The sequence below is a fragment of the Mobula birostris genome, chromosome 2, assembly GCF_030028105.1.
Source record: "Mobula birostris isolate sMobBir1 chromosome 2, sMobBir1.hap1, whole genome shotgun sequence".
Classification (NCBI taxonomy): domain Eukaryota; kingdom Metazoa; phylum Chordata; class Chondrichthyes; order Myliobatiformes; family Myliobatidae; genus Mobula; species Mobula birostris.
The window spans coordinates 13,507,022-13,528,270 of record NC_092371.1 but is presented as its reverse complement, the minus strand read 5'-3'; the positions used below and the strand labels follow the sequence as shown (position 1 = coordinate 13,528,270).

Below are 21,249 nucleotides of genomic sequence, written 5' to 3'. Positions count from 1 at the left end.
CTGCCGTTCCTTTGAATTCATCATGGAGAGGGGGAGCCTGCTGCGTGGGCAACAGCTTGCTCTCTGTATTGTACTGCCTAGTTGGTGTATCACGTGGACAGCTCAGACACATTCATGATCAGCCCCCCAACCTGCTCCTTCACTCCCTTGGCAAGGGGGTAGTCATTCAGGTGAGATCGGTCCTTGGTCCTTTGGACACTGAAACCAGCCTCCCATCCAACAGTCAAGGATTTAAACTGGCCCAGCATGATCCACTGTTAAATGCCACAGATGGAGACAGTGGGTAGGAATAGAGGTCAGGCAGTGTCAGTTACTGCTGGTTCTGGGGGTGGGGGTGGGGGTGGGGGGTGTCATTCCACCCCTCAAAGCTGCTCCACTGTTCAGTAAGATCATGGATGTAGGGGAGACAGGGGAGGAAGTTTGTATAAGAGGGAGGGAGACAGTGCAGGAGGGATAGGGTAGTGAGGGAGCATGCAGGGAAGTATGGGGTCATGAGAGAGAGGAAAGGGGTGACAGGATGTGAAGGAGAACTAGATAAGCAGAAGAAAGGAAGAAGTTATATGGGATAGAGAGATGGGAGGATGAGATGGAGAAAGGGAAAGATGGGCAGGAAAGGTAGGAAGGAGGGAGTGTGGTATGCTTGGAATATAGGGATGGGAGGATGAAATGAAGAAAAGGGAGAGGTAAAGGAGACAGGTGGGTGGGGGAGTAATGGTGGGAGAAGAGTGGGATGCACTGAGTGAGGTGCCTCTAAATATGAGGGATTGGGAAGCAGAACAAGCTTCTCACACCTCAGTTGAGACAGAAGACAGCAACAGACATTAATTCTGTTTTCTTTAATTAATAAATGTTCAGCCTACAACAAACTCAAGGATTGCGTGGCAGGGATTAGCAGGGTGGGAGTCTGAGAAGACCCCTTCTACCCAGCGCCACACACACACCCACCAACAATTATCAAACACTGGCACCTTGCTGGAGTGAGCTTCAGGGTGGTGAGAGCTGAACCCCGGCAGTATTGGCCCTGATTCCAGGCATTGAGGGCAGCTCCAGTTATTAAAGACCCCTCTCCTTTCTCCAGGAGCATTACCTCCCCCCCCAAATTTCAGCCATGCCTGTGGTAGCCACCTCCAACCCACCCCACCCCTTTGCCCTCTGGGTTTGGGATTTCTTCTCCGTCCAGGATTCAGATCTTCTCCACGTAGTTCCCTGGCAGCAGACCTTCCTTGCCTCGAATTCGACCGAGCCACCATCCAGACGCATCTAAGCACACGGAAATAAGAAAGACTCAGTAATGCTTGAGTAGTGGGGAGTTCTCATAGAAATAGAACAGCATGGGAACAGGTCCTTCAGCCCATCTCATCCATGCCAACCACAAGACCATGACGTAGAAACAGAACTGGGCCACTCGGCCCATTGAGAATGCTCTGCCATTCCACCACGACAAATGATAATGCACCAAGCTGAGGCACACCACTTACGTCACGAGCCTGCAGTCTGAGAAACAACTTTCCCCTCCCACCCCCTGTTTTGTATCAGTCAGTTCTCCCTGGATTCCAGAGCCACCTACCATGTGGAACCTTATCCCCGCTAAATTGAACTGAATTCCATATAAACCATGTTAACCACCCTACATCGACTTTATTATTAAAAAAATCTTAGAGCAACACACACAAAATGTTGGAGGAATTCAGCATGTCAGGCAGCATCCTTCAGATGTGGTTCTGCTACTGATGGAACCTGTGATTTACATTTTGGTGGTGTGTTTTTGGGCCGGTCGAGTGCCCTGGTGCTTTGCCGTCTTCAGGGGAGTTAATTGAGGTTTCGAGTGAAGCATGCAGCCTGGAGGCAGAGCACAAGCCCGTGACCAACTCCTTTTTTTGTCGATTATAGCATGAGGAAGATTAAAATCATTGAGGACGAGAGTGGAGGGCGGGTGGGTGTTCAGTGCCATCTACCTGCATGTGAACAGTCTCTCCCTCTTGATCGCTGCTTCCAGAGGAAGGTGCCTCACTCAATAGTGGTAGAGTCCATGGGTCTTCGGCAAGGTTTAACTGAATTGGTTTTTGGATTGGACCCTGTAGTTCACATTATGATGTGTTTTTGGTTTCTAGACGCTCCTTTTAGAGTCATAGAAAAGTACAGTACAGAAACAGGCCATTCGGCCAATCTAGTCCGTACTAAGCTATTTGAACAGCCTACCTCCATTGACGTGCACCAGGAGCATAGCCCTCCATGTACCTATCATCCAAGTACCTATCCAAACTTCTGTAAAACGTCGAAATCGAGATCGCATGCACCATTTGTGCTGGCAGCTCATTCCACACTCTCACCACCCTCTGAGTGAAGAAGTTTCCCCTCATGTTCCCCTTAAACCTTGCATGTTTCATCCTTAACCCATGACCTTTAGTTGTCCCACCCAACCTCAGTGGAAAAAGCCTGCTTGCATTTACCCTATCTACACTCCTCATAATTTTGTATATCTTGATCCTCTCAATTTTTTAGGTCCAAGGAATAAAGTCCTAACCTATTCAATTTGCCCTTATAACTCAGGCCCTCCAGAACTAGCAACATCCTTGTAAATTTGCTCAGTACTCATTCAAACTTATTCACATCTTTCCTATGGGTAGGTGACCAAAACTGCACAAAGTATTCCAAATTAAGCCTCCAAATTTCTTTCCTGGATGTGGAATGTAAGATTTTCTTTTCTGTGCTCGCAAGAAGGCTGACTTCTTACACGACGCAGAACCACTATATCAACACATCCACCCAGAAAGGCTTTTCAGGGCGTCTGGAACACTCCTCAATGATTAGCCATTTGATCCGCGAGGCCAAGCAGAAAAAAGGCAACCTAACAGTTGTCTGGTTAGACCTCACGAACGCACAAGGGTCTATTCCACATGACCTCATCCCAGAAGGACTCGCTGACTACTACATCCCAGTGGCTATTCGAGACATGATCATCAGCTACCTAGCAGGATTCAAACTCAGATTTACATCAGCCCATTTCATGACTAGTTGGCAGGACCTCCAGAAGGGGATTCCAACAGGGTGCACCATCTCCCCCATCCTATTTATTATGGGAATAAACCTCCTACTATCAGCAACAGAAGATGTAACCTGCGGCCCGATACTGGAGTCGGGCATTGTCCAGAGGGCTCTACAAGGGTTCACAGACGACATCACTATAACAACTGCGTCACATGCCCAAACAAGATGGGTATTGGAAACCCTGAGTAATGTAGCCACTTGGGTGAGGATGCCCTTCAAGGCCAAGAAGTCCAGGTGCATGGTGATCAGAAAGGGCAAAGTTATTAGCAAGTTTAGCCTCCAAGTTCAGGGTGAGGTCATCCCTTCCATCGAAGGTAACCCAATAAAATGCTTGGGGAAGTGGTTAATGTGTCACTGACAGATGGGGCCAATGTCACCAATGTTGTGAAGCAGACAGACGAATGGCTGAATTTACCAGGACTTCCCGGTAAATTCAAGACCTGGCTGTACCAATACGACATTCTGCCCAGGCTTCTCTGGCTCTTCACACTTTATGAGTTCCCCATGACTGTCGTAGAGGGCATCAAGAGGAAAACCAAATTATCCACCCTAATTTGCCTCAAGACAGCAAACACCTCCTCCTATGTAATCTGTATAGAGTCCGTGAAGTTGATGCTGTTTTGCCTCACTTCTGTAGACTCTGTGTCCATCTCCTGAGTAAATACAGGTGCAAAAAAAATGAATTTAAGATCTCCCCCATCTCCTTTGGCTTCATTCATGGATTACCACTCTGATCTTCCTGAGGACCAATTTTGTCCCTTGCAATCCTTTCGCTCTTAACATATCTGTAGAATCCCTTAGGATGATTCTCCTTCACTTTGCCTTCTTTTAGCCCTTCTGCTTTCTTTCTTAAGTGTTCTCTTGTATTTATTATACATACTCCATAAACACCTCATTTGGTCCTACCTGCCTATACCTGCTGTGCACCTCCTTTCCGTTTCTTAACCAGGATCTCCACAACTCTTGAAAACAAAGTTTCCCTACTCCTGTCACCTTCACCTTTTATTCTGACAAGATATACGAGCTGTGTACTCTCAAGAGTTCACTTTTGAAGGCCTCCCACTTACCAAGTATACCCTTGCACTAAATCTCAACCCATGGACTAGACCTATCTTTTTTGCATATTTACTTTGAAACTAAAGTTATTGTGATCACCAGATGCAAAGTGTTCACCTACACAAACTTCTATCACCTGCCCTGTCTCATTCCCTAATAGCGCACTCTCTCATTGGGACTTCTATGTACTGATTAAGAAAACTTTCTTGAACAAATCTGACGAACTCTATCCCATCTAATTCTTTAACAGTAGGGGAGTCCCAGTCAATATGTAGAAAGTTAAAATCACCTATTATCACAACCTTATGTTTCTTGTAACAGTCTGCGATCTCTCTGCAAAATTGATCCTCTTATTCCCGCAGACAGTTGGGTGGTCTGTAGTATAGCCCCAATAATCTAGTCATACCTTTCTTATTCCTCAGTTCCACCCATAATGCCTCAATAGATCAGTCTTCAAGTTGGCCGTGACTGACCGCTTCCATGACAATTTCCCTGCCTAGTAACGCGACCTTTGCTCCTTTAACCCCTCTCGTTCTGCAACTTCTAAAACAACGGAGCCCAGGAATATTGAGTTCTGCCCCTCCCGTAACAAACTCTCATTCATGGCTACAATATCATAATTCCAGGTGTTGATCCATGCCCTCAGCTTGTCTGTCTTTCCTTGTCTTTCTTGCATTGAAATGTACACAGCTCAGGACATTAGTCACACCATGGGCAATCTTTTGATTACTGACGTTGTTTGATGTCCTAACAACATCTGTCTCCACTATCTGTTCCTGCACTCTGGTTTCCATCCCCTGCAACTCTATTTAAACCCCCGTCTTACCCCAGCACCAGCAAACCTTCCCTCCAGGATGTTAGTCCCCTTCCAGTTCAGATGTCTCTTCTGTACAGATCCCACCTTCCCTGAAAGAGAACCCAAAGATCCAAAAATCTTATACTCTCCCTCCTACACCAACTCCCTAAAGTAAAGGCATCTGTTAGTCTTGCGAGACCATGGATCTGCGCCTAGAAAGTCTTCACTCTCCAGGGTGCAGGCCTGGGCAAGGTTGTATGGAAGACCAGCAGTTGCCCATGCTCCAAGTCTCCCCTCTCCACGACACCAGTGTTGTCCAAGGGAAGGGCATTAGGACCCATACAGCTTGGCACCAGTGTCAACACAGAGCAATGTGTGATTAAGTTCAATTGGCTGGGGCTCGAACTCACGACCTTCAGGTCGCGAGTCCAATGCCTTAGCCACCTGGCCACGTGCCCACACACACCAACTCCTTAGCCACATATTAAACTGTATAATCTTCCTAATTCTGGCTTCACTAGCATGTGGCATAGGTAGCAATCTTGAGATCACAACCCTGGAGGTCCTGCCCTTTAACTTAGCACCTAATTCCCTGAACTCACTATGCAGAATCTCGTCACTATTCCTACCCATGTCATTGGTATCTATATGGACCATGACCTCTGGCTGTTCACCCTCCCACTTAAGAATACTGCGGACTCTATCTGAGACATCCTGGACCCTTCTTTGTTGCTAATTTGTGCAATTTTGATCAGGCAGACTAGTGCTGCAGCCTACAGATAGTGAGAGGTACAGAGCTGAACTGAACATGCCTGGACTGTCTTGATGTCTTTGTGATTTGGTGTTTTGTATTCTGTGTTTTTGCTCTTTTTTTCTTCCCATTTGCATGATCCACTCAGGGTCGTATACTGCACACAGATTTTGATAATATATGTTCTTTGAATCTTGATCTATGAAGAGGAATGCCCATTCTCTTCGCCTCACCTGCCCATCACTTCCCTCTGGTTCCCCTTCCTTTCCTTTCTCCCATGGTCCATGATCCTTTCCTGTCAGATTTGGTCTCCTTCAGACCTTTACCTCCTCCACCTGTCACCTCACAGCTTCTTTCTTCATCCCCCTCACCTACCCATCCACCTCACCTAGTCTCATCTATCACCTGCCATCTCGTACTCCTCCCTCTCTCGTCACCTTCTTATTCTTTTCCAGTTCCGATGAAGGGTCTCAGCCAGAAACCTCAACTGTTTATTCATTTCCATTGATGCTGTCTCACCTGCTGAGTTCCTCCAGTGTTTTGTGTGTGTTCTCCGGATTTCCAGCATCTGCAGAATCTCTTGTGCATTTCAAAAATCTCAAAAAGTTCACATACAAAGCCGTGTTGATGACCTCTAATCAATCCCATCTTTCCAACGTATGTATATCTTATCCCTCAGAATCCTCTCCAGTAGTTTACCTACCACAGATGTTGTTAGACTTACTGCTCTGTAGTTCCCAATTTTTTTGTTGCCATTCTTCTTAAAAATAGGCAGAACATTTCTTCATCCCCCTCACCTACCCATCCACCTCACCTAGTCTCATCTATCACCTGCCATCTCCAGTCTATCAGCACCTCAGATCATGAGGTCAATCGTCTCAACCAGGACTCAGCAATTTCTTCTCTGGACTTCCACAGCGTTCTAAGATGAACATGGTCAGTCCCTGGAGATCGTTCACCTTTGTACCTTATAGAATGTTCCCCAACCTTCCCAATTGGAGTGGATATTGTATCTCCTCCCCTGCATATCCTGCCTCATTGGGAGATGGGTTTCACACTGTCTGCCATCCATGGATGGGCAAAGTATCGCTGAGTGTGTAATCAGTGTTACTGCCCGTGTGTTCCCATGAGTGCGGGTCATAAGACACAAGAGCAGAATTAGTTCATTCAGCCCATCAAGTCTGCTCCGCCATTTGATCAAGACTGATTTACTTTCCCCCTCAACACCATTCTCCTGTCTACTCCACCTAACCTTCGATGGCCTGACTAATCAAGAACCTATCAACCTCCGCTTTAAATATACCCAATGACTTGGCCTCGATAGTCATCTGTGGCAATGAATTCCACAGATTCGCCATCCACTGGCTAAAGAAATTAATAGTCAACCCTTTTCTAAAGGGACATCCTTCAACTGGGCCCACTGGTTCTAGACGTGGGCTGAAAAATAGCAGATGGAAAACATCCTCTCCACATCCATTCTATAGAGACCTTTCAATATTTGAAAAATATCAATGAGATTCCCCACCAACCCACCACACTTCTAAGGGAGTACCGGCCCGGAGCCATCAAATGATCCTAATACATTAACCCTTTCATTTAGGGGATAATTCTCGCTGGTCTCTTCTGGACCATCTCCAATACCAGCAAGTCCTGGATATGGGCCTCAAACTGCTCACAAAACTTCAGATGTAGTCTGACCAATGTCTTCTAAAGTCTCAGAACTTCCTTTCTCAGCTACAGAGCTGGATAGCAACTAAATCCTAATGTGGAATGGTGCACGTCAATGGTGAGATCGCACTTGGAGTATTGTGAATAGTTGTGCTCAGCCAGCTATAGGAAAGACATCATTAGACAGGAAGGGGTATGGAAAACATTCTCAAGGATGTTACTGGGTCAGGAGGCTTGAGTTCTGGGGAGATGCTGGGCAGGTTGGGACGCTCCCCCTGTACCAACAAGTAACCCCTCCCCTCCCAAACAGTTCCTGCTCTTACCTTCCCGTACAATCTCGATGATGTCATCCGCGTTGAAGCTCAGCTCGTCGGTGTCCTGTGCATCATAGGCGTAAAGTGCCCGGCAACGAGCCTGCCTCGGGCGGGGCTTGGGTTTGGAGCGCCCTCCCCCTGGGACGGGCTTCACCTCCTTCGACATCCGCCTGTGCAAGCTGGGAGCAGGGGCGAGAGAGGGAAGCACAAGGTGACCTTTGGGAAGCAGGGGCCATCCCCGGGAGCAGCGGACACTCGCCTCTCCCCACCCCAGCACAAACCTGCTCCCAACATCCCCTCCCCTCCCCCTCCATCCTGACTGGTTGCATCACGCAGAGCTGAGAGAGTAGAGGACTCGGTCCAATACATCCCTCCCCACCATCACTGGCGTCTGCAGGAGGTACTGCCTCATAAAGGCAGCGTCCATCAACGAAGATCGCCACCATCCAGGCCACGCCATCTTCTCACAGCTCCCCCAGAGCAAGGGATACAGAAGTTGCAGTTTCACACCACTAGGTTCAGGAACAACTGCTTCCCTTCAGCCATTTGTTTCTTGAACCAGCCAGCACAACCCTGTTCACTGCCTCAGTAGAGTAACACTGTGAGCATTCTGCACTACAATAGACTAAGACTTTTGTTTGTTCTAATTGTGTTCTTTCTTGTAAAAATTGTGTATAATTTATATTTAATCTAAGTTTCTCAGGGTTGATTAAGGTTGTCACAGCCTGGGCAGTAGTGGGAATGAGCTCCCACTGCCTATTAAATGCTCCTGATGGTGTGCATCTCAATGGCAAGTCCAGCTCCTGGCCTTCATGTGTGGCTTAGCTACTATGCATGGTGGAACCGTTACGACTGACAGGAGAAGGGGCAAAGGTGGGCCACTGGTGTCTTAAAACCTGTGGCTTTGCTTTCAAGCGAGAAGGAAAACTCTGATCTCAAACCTCTGCTGCCTTGCATTTGTGTCCACTCATGGGGAAGTCTTCAAGAGAGGCAGGAGGAGAAGATGGCAGCGCGACGCAGCGCGTTCAGTTCTCCGGTGAAATGATATTGTATTTGTAAGTAGGAGGCCGTGCACAATTCTGATTTGATGGAGACAGATGTGAGAAGCATGGAGGAACATCTGGAGAAACTTCTGAAATGCCTGGTTCGCTGCCGCTGCTACTGTGCAATCGAGAATCTCCGGAGGGAAGGCCCCAAGATCCTCAGCTTTGCCTCCTGCTGGCAGCCGGGGCTGGGGTTGAAGCACTCGGCAGAGATGGTGCTTGGTGTCGGAGGGCTGGTCGGAGGCTCGAAGTTTTCAGATGGACTGAGAGTCAGACTGTGGTCGGGCATGGCAGAGAGTTTTCTTCCTTCTCCCGTCTGCATGAGATGTGGGGCTTTCGAGAGACTTTGTACTTTTTTACTGTGCCATGGCCTGTTCTTCATCAAGTTATGGTATTGTTGCACTGTTGTAACTATATGTTATAATTATGTGGTTTTTGTTAGTTTTTCAGTCTTGGTCTGTCCTGTGTTTCTGTGATATTACACCAGAGGAATATTGTATCATTTCTTAATGCATGCTTTACTAAATGACAATAAAAGAGGACTGCGCGTCCTCATAATCTAATCTAATAATCTAAAGAGCAACTGCTGTGGAACAATCTGTTGCGGATTCCCTAAGGCAGTCCTACATCAAGTTCAAGGTTGACGGCCAACCCCTGCTGGTGTATCGGTACACCGTACACGGTATGTACCGGTCTCTGCCGCTCATTTGGATTCATTAGCTGTGTGGAGAGGGGGAGCCTGCTGCACGGGCACCAGATCCTCTTCATATCGTACTGCCCTGGCTTATATATAACAACATAAACAGCTAGGACAACATCCATGGTCGACCCTGACATATGGAGACCCCTCCAAGTTCCTCAGGTAGGTCCTGACCCTGGTGGAAGCTCCTTCTCGAGGTAAGGTGGTCTTGCCCGTGCTGTTCTGCTGGTGAAGGTATGGCTCTGGGCACAGGAGTTCAGAGTGCTGCTTATACTCTGCGCTGTACTATGCCCGGGAGGCTGCTGCAGGGGAGTTTTTCATTGAACCTGTGCATACATGAACTTGGCCATCTGATAATAAACTCAACTTCGACCTACACACCATCCTAATGTCCCTGCCCATCTCTGTAACCCCCTCCCTTCCCTATGCACCTCCCCATTTCTGTAACCCCCACACCCCTCCCTATCTCTGTAACCCCCCCTACACCCCTCCCCATCTCTGTAACCCCCCCACACCCTTCCCCATCTCTGTAGCCCCCCTCCCTTCCCTACACACCTCCCCATCTCTGTAACCCCCCTACACCCCTCCCCATCTCTGTAAACCCCTACACCCCTCCCCATTTCTGTGACCCCCCCCATACCCCTCCCCATCTCTGTGACCCCCCCCACACCCTTCCCCATCTCTGTAACCCCCTCCCTCCCCTACACACCTCCCCATCTCTGTAACCCCCTACACCCCTCCCCATTTCTGTGACCCCCCACACCCCTCCCCATCTCTGTAACCCCCTCCCTCCCCTACACACCTCCCCACATTTGTGACCCCTGACACCACTCCCCCTCTGTAACCACCTCCCTCCCCCACACACCTCCCCGTCTCTGTAACCCCCTTCCGTAAACACCTCCCCATCTCTGTGACACCCAACACCTCTCTGTCTCTGTAACCCTCCAGCCCCTACACCCCCAGTCTCTGCAAACTTCTCCAGCCCCTACATCGTTCCCAGTCTCTGTAACCCACTCCCTCCCCTACCCCTCCCCATCTCTGTAAGCTCCTCCCTCTCCTACACCCCTCCCAGTCTCTGTAAACCCCTCCCTCCCCCTACTCCTCCCCATGTCTGTAACCCCCCCAAACCCTACAACTCCCCTGTCTCTGTAAACCCCCTCCCTCCCCTCCATCCCTCCCTGTCTGTAACCCTGTCTGACCCTAAACCCCTCACTGTCTCTGTGACGCCCACCCACCCCCACTCCAACCCGTTCACTCCTCCCCATCTCTGGAAACATCCTCAGCCCCTTGAGATCTCTGTTATAATCTGGGAAACGGGGCCCCCTTGCCCGGTTCCTGGTGTTTCGGGATCGTGCTCCACCTACCCTGCCACTCCCTGGTCGGGAACGTTCATGAAGTCCAGGTTCTGCTGCTCTAGGTGGGTCCTGGCCCGCGTGGACGCCCCGTGCCGGGGTAAGGTGGGTTGCTCCACGCTGGTCCGGCGGTGAAGCGAGTTTCCCTGGACACGGGCGTCCAGCGGCGAGGGTCCCAAGGGCGTGTCCTGCCTCCTGGTTGTAATCTGCACGTCACCTGAATGGTGAGAGCCAGGTCACCCATGCTGTAGGATTCCCCTCTCTGTAGGCAGTCACAGAGATGGAGGGGGTGGGGGTCACTGAGGTGGGGAGGGGTGTTGGGGAGGTTGAGGGATTACAGAGACAGGGAGGAGTATTGGGGGAGGGGTGTAGGGGCCGGAGGGGGTTCAGAGATGGGCAGGGGTGTAGGGGCCGGACAGGGTAACAGAGAGGGGGAGGGGTGTAGGGACCGGAGTGGGTTCAGGGAGGGGGAGGGGTGTAGGGGTGGGAGAGGGTTCAGAGAGGGGGAGTGGTGTAGGGGCTGGAGGGGGTTCAGAGAGGGGGAGGGGTGTAGGGGTCGGAGAGGGTTCAGAGAGGGAGAGGGGTGTAGGGGTCGGAGAGGGTTCAGAGAGGGAGAGGGGTGTAGGGGTTGGAGTGGGTTCAGAGAGGGAGAGGGGTGTAGGGGTCGGAGAGGGTTCAGAGAGGGGGAGGGGTGTAGGGGCCGGAGGGCGTTCAGGGAGGGGGAGGAGTGTAGGGCCCAGAGAGGGTAACAAAGAAGGGCAGGGGTGCAGGGACTGGAACAGATTTACTCACCGGCAGGGCGCTGTTGTCTCGAATGTATGTAGGCACTTTTTCTCTTGTCTTTCCTCGTGGGCCCTGGAAATGATAATAAAAGCATTTCCTGAGCATTCCATCACTGGCGGCTGCCGCCCGAGACAACCTGTTGTTGTAGCTCAGGCCGCACATGCCGACACACTGTGCATTTCCAGTGGCCGTGACTCCCTCCTACCCTCTCAGGGCACCAGAGTAGGGTTTGTGGTCAGTGTATCTCTTTTACAACACTAACGAGCACCGATTGGGGTTCAACTCCAGCCGCTGGCTGTAAGGAGTTTGTATATTCTCCCCCCTTAACCTGTGGCTTTCCTCCGGGTGCTCCGGTTTCCGCCCACATTCCGAGACGTGGTTAGGGTTAGTGAGCTGTGGGCATGTGTGTTGTCAGCCTGCTGCCCCCAGTGCTTCCTCGGACATTTCACTGAATGTTTCACCACACGTGTGACAGATAAAGCTGCTCTTTCACCTCTTACCTCTTTCCCAGAAGCGTTGCCTCATCAGTCAACAGTTCCCCCTTTCAAATCCCGTTGTAGGTATCAGCAAGACAGAGTTGAACGGTAAGGTTAAGCCAGCCAGGGTGGTTTTTGTTGGAAAACACAGGGTTTGGAATGGATCTGCTTGGGGTATTTGGGATGAAGTAAGACCTCTGGAGAACTTCAGTCAGTCCTGCCCAGGCAAGAGGTGAGAGCCCAATCCAGCACTCAGAGGCAGAAGCTGGAAAGTTCTGAGCTCAAGAACGGCTTTCAATGTGCTGTCCAATACTGAACGGACCGCTTGTGTAAGAAGATGAATTCTTAACCTCACAGACTACGTAGTTTTGCAGTTTCTCTGCGTGTACTGCACTCTCTCTGCAGCTGTTGCATGTTATTTTGCATTTACCTGAACTGCGGGTAGTCTAAATTACCCATCGCATCACCTGCACCAGCTACCTGCCACCAAGGACATATCTACAGAAAGGTGCCCAGTAACATCATCCAGCCTGCTCTTGGACTGTCTGTCCCACTCCCATCAGGGAGGAGGCTACGTAATGTCCACACCAGGACCACCAGACTCAAAATCAGTTACTTTCCCCAAGCAGTGAGGCTGATCAACACCTCCACTCACTAACTCCACCACTAATTTATTATTTCCTGTCAGTCTCTTTGTGTACACTCTAGTGCCACTGTATAGACACAATCAATCTCTGTATACAAGCTACGTTATGTATTTACATTTTTGTGGTTTTTAAAATTTTTTTTGTGCTGCATTGGATCCGGAGTAACAATTATTTTGCTTTCTTTACACGCGTACGGGAAATGACTTAAGCAATCTTGAATCTTGGTATTGTTTTAGACAATAGACAATAGGTGCAGGAGTAGGCCATTCGGCCCTTTGAGCCAGCACCGCCATTCACTGTGATCATGGCTGATCATCCTCAATCAGTATCCAGTTCCTGCCCTATCCCCATAGCCTTTGATTCCACTATCTTTAAGAGCTCTATCCACCTTTTTTCACCTTATTCTGCTTCAACGCTGGAACTGTGTACTGATCTGACCTGTGTGTGCAAGACGAGCTTTTCACTGTATCTCGGTACATGTGACAGTAATAAATCGATTCCTGTTCCAGGAAGCTGTAATAGTCTCCATTAATTTGGCCGCGATATATTAGCCCTGAGGAACAGCAGGAGGCTGCTCAGCACCTCAAGTCTGTTTGCATTCTCTAAAACCGTGGCTAATCTGACACTCCCTCCCATCCTTACCTCCCACTTTATCGTGTACCTGCACTGCACTTTTTCTGTGGCTTTTACACATTATTCTGCATTGTTATTGTTTTCTTGTACTATCTCAACGCTGTGATGATTTGATCCGCATGAACAGTATACAAAACAAGCTTTTCACTGCATCGCCATACGTGCAACAATAATAAACCAATTCCAGTACCAGCTCTCTTGTAGTTTGAATATCCACTCCAAATACAATCAGTCACGCTGCTCCACAGTTCCCCAGGAAGGAGAATCCAAATATTCCCCCACCTCAGAGGGAGGAAATCTCCTCGTCCTCTCCATCAGGAACAAAGTGTCTGAAATGCTTCCACTATCCTCTCTGTTCTGTACATCCCCTGGGGGAAATCAATGTCTCTGCCCCCGCCCTGCTGAGCCCCTTACAGCCTGAGGCCTCTGAGATTCGTTGGGTTACTGGCCTGACCTCTCCTCAGAGCAGCTCTGTCTGATTAGGGGTCTGAGGAGATCTGATACGTCACCACAGACTCTGGCAAACTTCGGAGAGCGTTCTGACTGGCTGCATCACTGCCTGGTAGAGGCTCCAATGCACAGGGTCACAAAAGGCCACGGAGGGTTGTAGCCTCAGCCAGCTCCATCACGGGCACAACCCTCCCCACCGTAGGGACACCTTAGAAAGGCAAAGCCTCAAGATAGAGAGTTCGCAATTCTCTCCCACCCTTCCATCATCCTTGTGCCTCTTAAATGCCCCTGGTGCATCTGCCTCTATCACCACCCCAGGCAGGATGTTCCATGCACCCTCCACTCCTCTGTGTAAAAAAAACTACCTCTGACATCCCCCCCTTAAACTTTCCTCCATTCACCTTAAAGTTATGCCCCTCGTTTCAGCCATTTCTCCCCTGGGGAAAAGTCTGTGGCTGTCCACTGACACCCTGGCTCTTACCATCTCGTGCACCTCGATCAAGTCACCTCTCATCCTCCTTCGCTCCAGAGAGAAAACCCTCGCTTGCTCAGGTTATCCTCGTAAGGCATGCTCACTCGCCCAGGCAGCAAGTTCATACACCTGACAGTAATGAACCAATTCCAACCCCAAGCCTTGCACAGAAGGACACAAGCTTCGGGGCTGGGCACTGAACTCTGTGCACAGGAACATTCAACACTGCTTAATGTCATTTCCCATACACTAGTGTAAATCCAGATCCAATGCAGCACAAAAAAATCACAAACATAGTAATAACACACCATAAATATAAGATAGTTTATACACACAGACTGATTGTGTGCCCATAAACAGACACTAGGTGACTGCCATGAGATAATGAAGTAGTGCTGGAGTTGTTGATCAGTCTAACTGCTCTGGTCTGGTGGTCCTGGTGTGGACACTACGTGGCCTCCTCCCCTGATGGCAGTGGGACAAACGGCCCCTGAGCAGAGTGGGTGGGATCCTTCATGATGTTACTGGCTCTCTTCTGGCACCTTTCTGTTGATATGTCCATGATGCGAGCAGCTGGTGCTGGTGATGCGTTGTCGAGCTTTCTTGTCTGCCACAGTGCATGAAGAATCCCAGGAATTCCAGAGCGTTGAGGATGGATCGGTGGGGGGTGGGGAATGAGGTGGAGGGAGATGGGGGATGGTGGGCTACGGGGAACTGCCTGGGAGGGGATGGGTCTGCCACGGGGCGTGGCGGATGGCGGGGTAAGGAGGCTATGGCAGTGAGCGGCTGGGAAGGGAGAGACGCACGCGGGGCAGGACTCACTGGCGTTTTTGGGCAGCCCAGGTCCGATGCTGACTTCCAGCAGCTTGTTGGTGGGTTTCAGCACTGCCACATCGCCCTGTCCCACCCGGAACTGGATCTGACGCGTCCCTGCCGCCGCCCACGGCCCCCAGCCCTCCTTCTTCACCTTGAACTCCAACCTGTGAGGGAGAGAGGCTAAAGGTCAAATGTAGTATATCTCCTGGCAAGCCCCATCTCTCCAACTCCCCGATCATCTCACCCCATCCTCCCCATCTCCCTGACCATCTCATCCCATCCTTCCAATCAACCCCATCATCTCATCCCATCCTCCCCATCTCCCTGACCATCTCATCCCATCCTCCCAATCACCCCCATCATCTCATCCCATCCTCCCCATTTCCCTGACCATCTCATCCCATCCTCCCCATCTCCCTGACCATCTCATCCCATCCTCCCAATCACCCCATCATCTCATCTCATCCTCTCCATTTCCCTGACCATCTCATCCCATCCTCCCAATCACCCCCATCATCTCATCCCATCCTCCCCATTTCCCTGACCATCTCATCCCATCTTCCCTGTCTCCCCAACTATCTCATCCCATCCTCCCCATCTCCCCAACTATCTCGTCCCGTACTCCCTGTCTTCCCAACTATCTCATCCCATACTCACCATCTCCTCAACTACCTCATCCCATCCTACCTGTTGCTCCTATCATCTCATCCCATTCTCCCTATCTCCCCAAGTATATCAACCCATACTCCGTCTACCCAATTATCTTATCCCATACCCCCCGTCTCCCCAACTATCTCATTCCATCCTCCCTGTCTTCCCCACCATCTCCCTACCATCTCCAACCATCACACCCCATAAGACAAAGGAACAAAATTAGGTCATTTGGCTCATCTGTATACTTCATCATGGCTGATTTATTATCCCTCTCAACCCCGCTCTTCTCTCTTCTTCCCGTCACTTTTTATGCCTTAACGATTCAAAAGCCTTTAAATATACCCACATGACTTGGTCTCCACAACCATGTGTGACGACAAATTCTACAGATTCACCACCCCCTAGCTAAAGAAATTCCTCCTCATCTCTGTTCTAAAGAGACACCCTTCTGCTCTCAGGGTGAGTCCTCTGGTGCTAGACTCCCCCCAACGAATTTCCCCCGGGATCAATAAAGTATGACTATGACTATGACTATAGGAAACATCCACTGTATCCAGGCCTTTTAACATTTGGTCGGTTTCAATGCAGTCCTCCTCATCCTTCAAAACTCCAGCAAGTGCAGGCCCAGAGCCACCTCCCCCCTGCTCCCTGTCTCACCGACCCAGACGTACAGGTTGCTGAACTTTAGGGGCAGGTCCCTCTGCGCCCGCTCCTGGTATCGCTTCCACAGGAGGCTCAGCAGCTCGGTCTTGAAGATGGACTCCAGCACGCTGTCGTACTGCGCCTCGTGCACGATGAAGAAGTCATCCTGAAGGGTGCTGTTGGGGTGGAGGAGGGGGAGGTGAGCCAAAGAACCATCCAACAGGGCCAGTGGGTTCGAGGGTCAGACGGAGGGGGAGGACGGAGTGGAGGAGGAGAAGTGGACAAACGGGCTACCCTGCCCACTGAGTCCACCCACACGTTTACTCAGTTCCCGCCCTTGTCGGTGGAGAGTTCTCCCTGTGACCATGTGGGTTTCTTCTGGGTGCCCCATTTACAAACGTACCTCCCACACTGCAAAGACACGCGGGTTAGGGTTAGTGAGTTGTGGGTATGCTGTGATGGTGCTGAAACACGGCAACGCCTGCAGGCTGCCCCCAGCACGTCCCCAGACTGTTTTGGTTATTAACCCAAGCAACGCATTTCACTGTACGTTTCGATGTACAGCTACAATAATCCAATCTAATCTCTTGACAGCTTGGGCAGAGCAGTGTCCTTACCAACACGTCGAGGCAGTGATGAGGAAGGCATGTCAGCGGCTCTACTTCACCAGGAGCTTGAGGAGACCCAGTACGTCACCAAAGGCCGTTGCTAATTTCCACAGACGTGCTGCGGTGAGCATTCTGACTGGCTGCATCACTGCCTGGCACCGAGGCTCCAATGCACAAGAGCAGACAAAAGCTGCAGAAAGCTGAAAACTCAGCCAGCTTCATCATGGGCACTGGTCTCCCCAGCATCAAGGACACCTTCAAAAGGCAGCACCCAGCATGAAGGACCCTCACCACCCAGGACGTGCCCTCTTCTCATTACTACCATCAGGCAGGAGGTACAGGAGCCTGAAGACTCACACTCAACATCCTAGGAACAGCTTCTTGCCCTCTGCCATCAAATTTCTGAATGGCCTAGGAACCCCCTCCCTGTTCCTATTTTATGTCTATTTCGTATAGTAACTTATAATAATTCTTTTTGTATCGCACTGCACTACTACTGTGAAACAACTAACTTTACAACATATATCGGTGATAATAAGGCTGATTCTGAGCTTTGAAGCATTCATACTGGTGAGGGTCATCAGGGGTCATACTGAATTTCCTTAGCCTCCCGAGGAACTATCACAGTTAGAATCACGTATATTATTACTGGCGTTAAAGTGTTGCCTGGGCATTCGCTGGGAATCAGTGCATTGAAGGGTACAGTACACGCAAGTCAAACAGAATGAATAAACTGGAGGGGCCGAATGGCCTCTGCATTCCTCTGAGCTTAAAACTTTAGGAAAAGGATTGCCTGCTCACCTGAGGGAGACCGACTGGATCTTTGGAATTTCGATTTTCCGCTTCAGCACTTCCTTGATTGTACCCTTCTCGAGCCCTTGCTTCACCTTCTCACGGCCAATCAGGTAGAGGGAGTGGGGCGTGAGGATCAGGTCCTGCTTCACGCTCTGCGCGGGGGGAGAGGATTAATCCCAGAACAGGGGGAAGAGAGAGAGCACCGAGAGGGCGGGGAGCAAAGAGAGGTGGAGTGAGTGGGAGAGAGAGAGAGAGAGAGAGAGAGAGAGAGAAAGAGAGAGACTGTGTGTGTGTGTGTGTGTGTGAGTGAGTGAGAGAGAGAGAGAGAGAGAGAGACTGTGTGTGTGAGTGAGAGAGAGGGGGAGAGAGAGAGAGAGAGAGAGAGACTGTGTGTGTGTGTGTGTGTGTGTGAGAGTGAGAGAGAGAGGGAGAGAGAGAGACTGTGTGTGTGTGTGAGAGAGAGAGAGAGAGGGGGGAGGGGAGAGAGAGGGGGTAGGTGGAAGGGGAAAACGAAAGGGAGGGGAGGAGGGGAGGAGTGGGGAGGGGGAGGGGATAAGAGAGGCGGTGAGAGGGAGAGGGGGACAGGGAAAGTTGGGGAGAGGGTGAGGGAGATGAGGGGAGAGAGGTGGGGAAAAGGTGAGGAAGGGGGGAAGGAAGAGGTGGGGAAGGGGGGAAGAGGGAGGAAGAGGGGGGAAGAGGGGGGAAGAGGGGGGAAGAGGGGGGAAGAGGGGGGAAGAGGGGAGAGGGGAGAGGGGAGAGGGGAGAGGGGAGAGGGGAGAGGGGAGAGGGGAGAGGGGAGAGGGGAGGGGAGGGAGGGAGGGAGAGGGGAGGGGGGAGAGGGGAGGGGAGGGGGAAGAGGGGAGAGGGAAGAGGGGAGGGGGAGAGGGGAGGGGAAGAGGGGGGGAGAGGGGAGGGAGAGAGGGTAGGGGAGAGGGGAGAGGGGGAGGGGGAGAGAGGAAGGGGAGAGGGGGAAGGGGAAGGGGAAGAGGAGAGGGGGAGAGGGGGAAGGGAGAAGAGTGAAGGGGAGGGGGAAGAGGGAGGAGGGGAAGAGTGGGGCAGAAGGGGAAGGCAGAGAGGAGGGGAAGATGGGGAAGGATGAAGGGGGAAGGGGAAGGGGAAAGAGATGGAGGGAGAGAAGGGGGACAGAAAGAGACACACACACACACACACACACACGGAGGTGGGGACGCACGCTGTACCTTGAACCTGCGGTTGTACTTAAGCACGGTGTGCGCGAAGTCGATACGTTCTCTGCGCCCCATGAACTGCCGCAGCTCGGGACGACTGTCCATGCCAATGTAATCGCCCACGAAGTTCCGGTTAATACTGTTCCTCCGCCTCTCCTTCTTGTTGAGGACCACGTCCGAAGCTGTGGGAGGCGCAGGGCAGGGCGGGTGAGGCAAGGACCGAGCAGTGGTTGACAGATGGAATCTGCACTGAGAGAGGCCCTTCAGTCCAAAGTACCAGTGCCAGCCCATTTGGAGAGAACCCAGCCCATTCACTTGGAAGGTCAGAAGTTATGCTTAATTTGGTGAAGAAGTCTCCTTCAGGTTCCCCTTAAATATTTCACTTTTCAACCTTAACCTATGACCTCTAAGATCTAGTCTTAGCCAACCTCAGTGGAAAAAAAACCCGCTTGCATTTCACCGTCTATTCCCCTCATAATTTTGTGTACCTCTATCAAATCTCTCCTCATTCTCCAACGCTCCAGGGAATCAAATCCTAACCAATTCAACCTTTCCCATAACTCAGATCCTCAAGTTCCAGCAACATCCTTGTAAGTTTCTCTGTGCCCTTTCAAGAACTGATATCTTCCCTGTAGGTAGGTGACCAGACAATAATCCAAATTAGGCTTCATCAAAGTTTTATCCAACTTCAGGCAGCATAACATCCCAACTCCTGTACTCAAGACACTGATTCATGAGGGGCAATATGACAAAAGCTCTAACCAGCCCCCTCCCTCATCTCCGCCCCCCAAACACCAACACATTGGAAAGACGGCTTCCCCACTCTTACCTTCCTCCCGCATCTGGACATACTTGCGGACGGCGATGTGCTTGCGCCATGCCTTCTGGATCACCCGGGCGAAGTTGTTGAACTTCCGCTCCCGCATCTCCTCCAGCAGGAAGAGCTGCAGGGAGAGAACAGAGACATCCTTGCTCACTTGGGGCCCTGTCGCCAGAGGTCAGGGGACGTGGGCTCCAGGTAGGCAGGGGGAGCGCTGGAGGGACTCTCTGGGAAGAGGGGGAATTGGGCGATGGTGGGTGGGAGGGGGTGGACAAGGGTGGAGTTCAAATCTCACCCACTAAGATCGTGTGACTGATTCCAATCAGTCTGGCTGGTAGCAGGAAAGAACCAGTCAGGACCGCTTGAGTCCAGAATCAATATCAGAATCATTATCAGGATTATTATCACTGACGTGGGTCATAAAATGTTAAACTCAAGAGATTCTGCAGATGCTGGAACAACACACACACACGTACACAATGCTGGAGGAACTCGGCAGGGCAGTCAACAACTATGGAGAGGACGCGAACAACAGGAATTCTGCAGATGCTGGAAATTCAAGCAACACACGTAAAAGTTGCTGGTGAACGCAGCAGACCAGGCAGCATCTCTAGGAAGAGGTGCAGTCGACGTTTCAGGCCGAGACCCTTCGTCAGGACTAACGAAGGGTCTCGGCCTGAAACGTCGACTGTACCTCTTCCTAGAGATGCTGCCTGGCCTGCTGCGTTCACCAGCAACTTTTATGTGTGTAACTATGGAGAGGAATTCAGGCTGAGACCCTCTCCATGGATGCTGCCTGACCTGCTGAGTTCCTCCAGCATTTTGCGTGTGTTACTCTCTCATGAAACTTGCAGCAATACAGTGCAAGACATAAAAAAATTATAAATTACAATAAGAAATAAATAAATAGTGTGAAAGAGGAATCGTGAGATAGTGGGTTCATTGTCCATTCAGAAATCGGATGGCGGAGGGGAAGAAACTGTTCCTGAAACATTGAGTGTGTGTCTTCAGGCTCCTGTACCTCCTCCCTGATGAGAAGAGGGCACGTCCTGGGTGGTGAGAGTCCTTAGAGCTGGCATCCTGTCCAGTTCCCTCTTTGACTCCTGTCCCAACTGAAGCATGCAGTCACATCCTGCATAGGTTTAAGGCGAGTGGGGGAAAAGTTAAAAGGAGGTTTACGTGGCAAGTGTTTTTTTTACACACAGAGGGCATTGGTGCCTGGAATGTGCAGCCAGGGTACACAGTAGTGGAGGCAGAAGTGACAGTGATATTTAAGAGACATTTAGACAGTCACATAGACAGTGGGGTATATGGGTCAAGTCCAGGCAGAGGGATTTCTTTAAATTGACAAAAACAGAACTGCATCAGATCATTTGCGAGAATTGGCAAATGCATATGTGGCTGATTGATCGCACGGTGAACCGATTGGGCCTCCTACATGCCAGAGGCATTCTCTTCAATGTGCGGGCTTCTGAGTATGCGTGCGTTCTGTCTTGGCGGGCTCAGTTCGTAGCTACCACTCTATGAGCTGTTATGGT

At 50.6% G+C, this 21,249-nt stretch overlaps 1 protein-coding gene across 1 annotated transcript in view; it reads right to left on the bottom strand.

The window, feature by feature from the left end:
* Positions 1 to 821: 821 nt before the first annotated feature.
* Positions 822 to 21,249, bottom strand: part of myo1eb (myosin IEb) — a 133,087-nt gene continuing 112,659 nt past the window's right edge. Inside the window, 9 exon segments of the mRNA XM_072283518.1 lie at positions 822 to 1,260; positions 7,643 to 7,812; positions 10,741 to 10,945; positions 11,521 to 11,583; positions 15,012 to 15,169; positions 16,331 to 16,477; positions 17,711 to 17,856; positions 18,904 to 19,073; positions 19,721 to 19,835. Coding sequence (XP_072139619.1) covers positions 1,184 to 1,260; positions 7,643 to 7,812; positions 10,741 to 10,945; positions 11,521 to 11,583; positions 15,012 to 15,169; positions 16,331 to 16,477; positions 17,711 to 17,856; positions 18,904 to 19,073; positions 19,721 to 19,835 — 1,251 coding nt within the window. The 3' untranslated portion in view covers positions 822 to 1,183.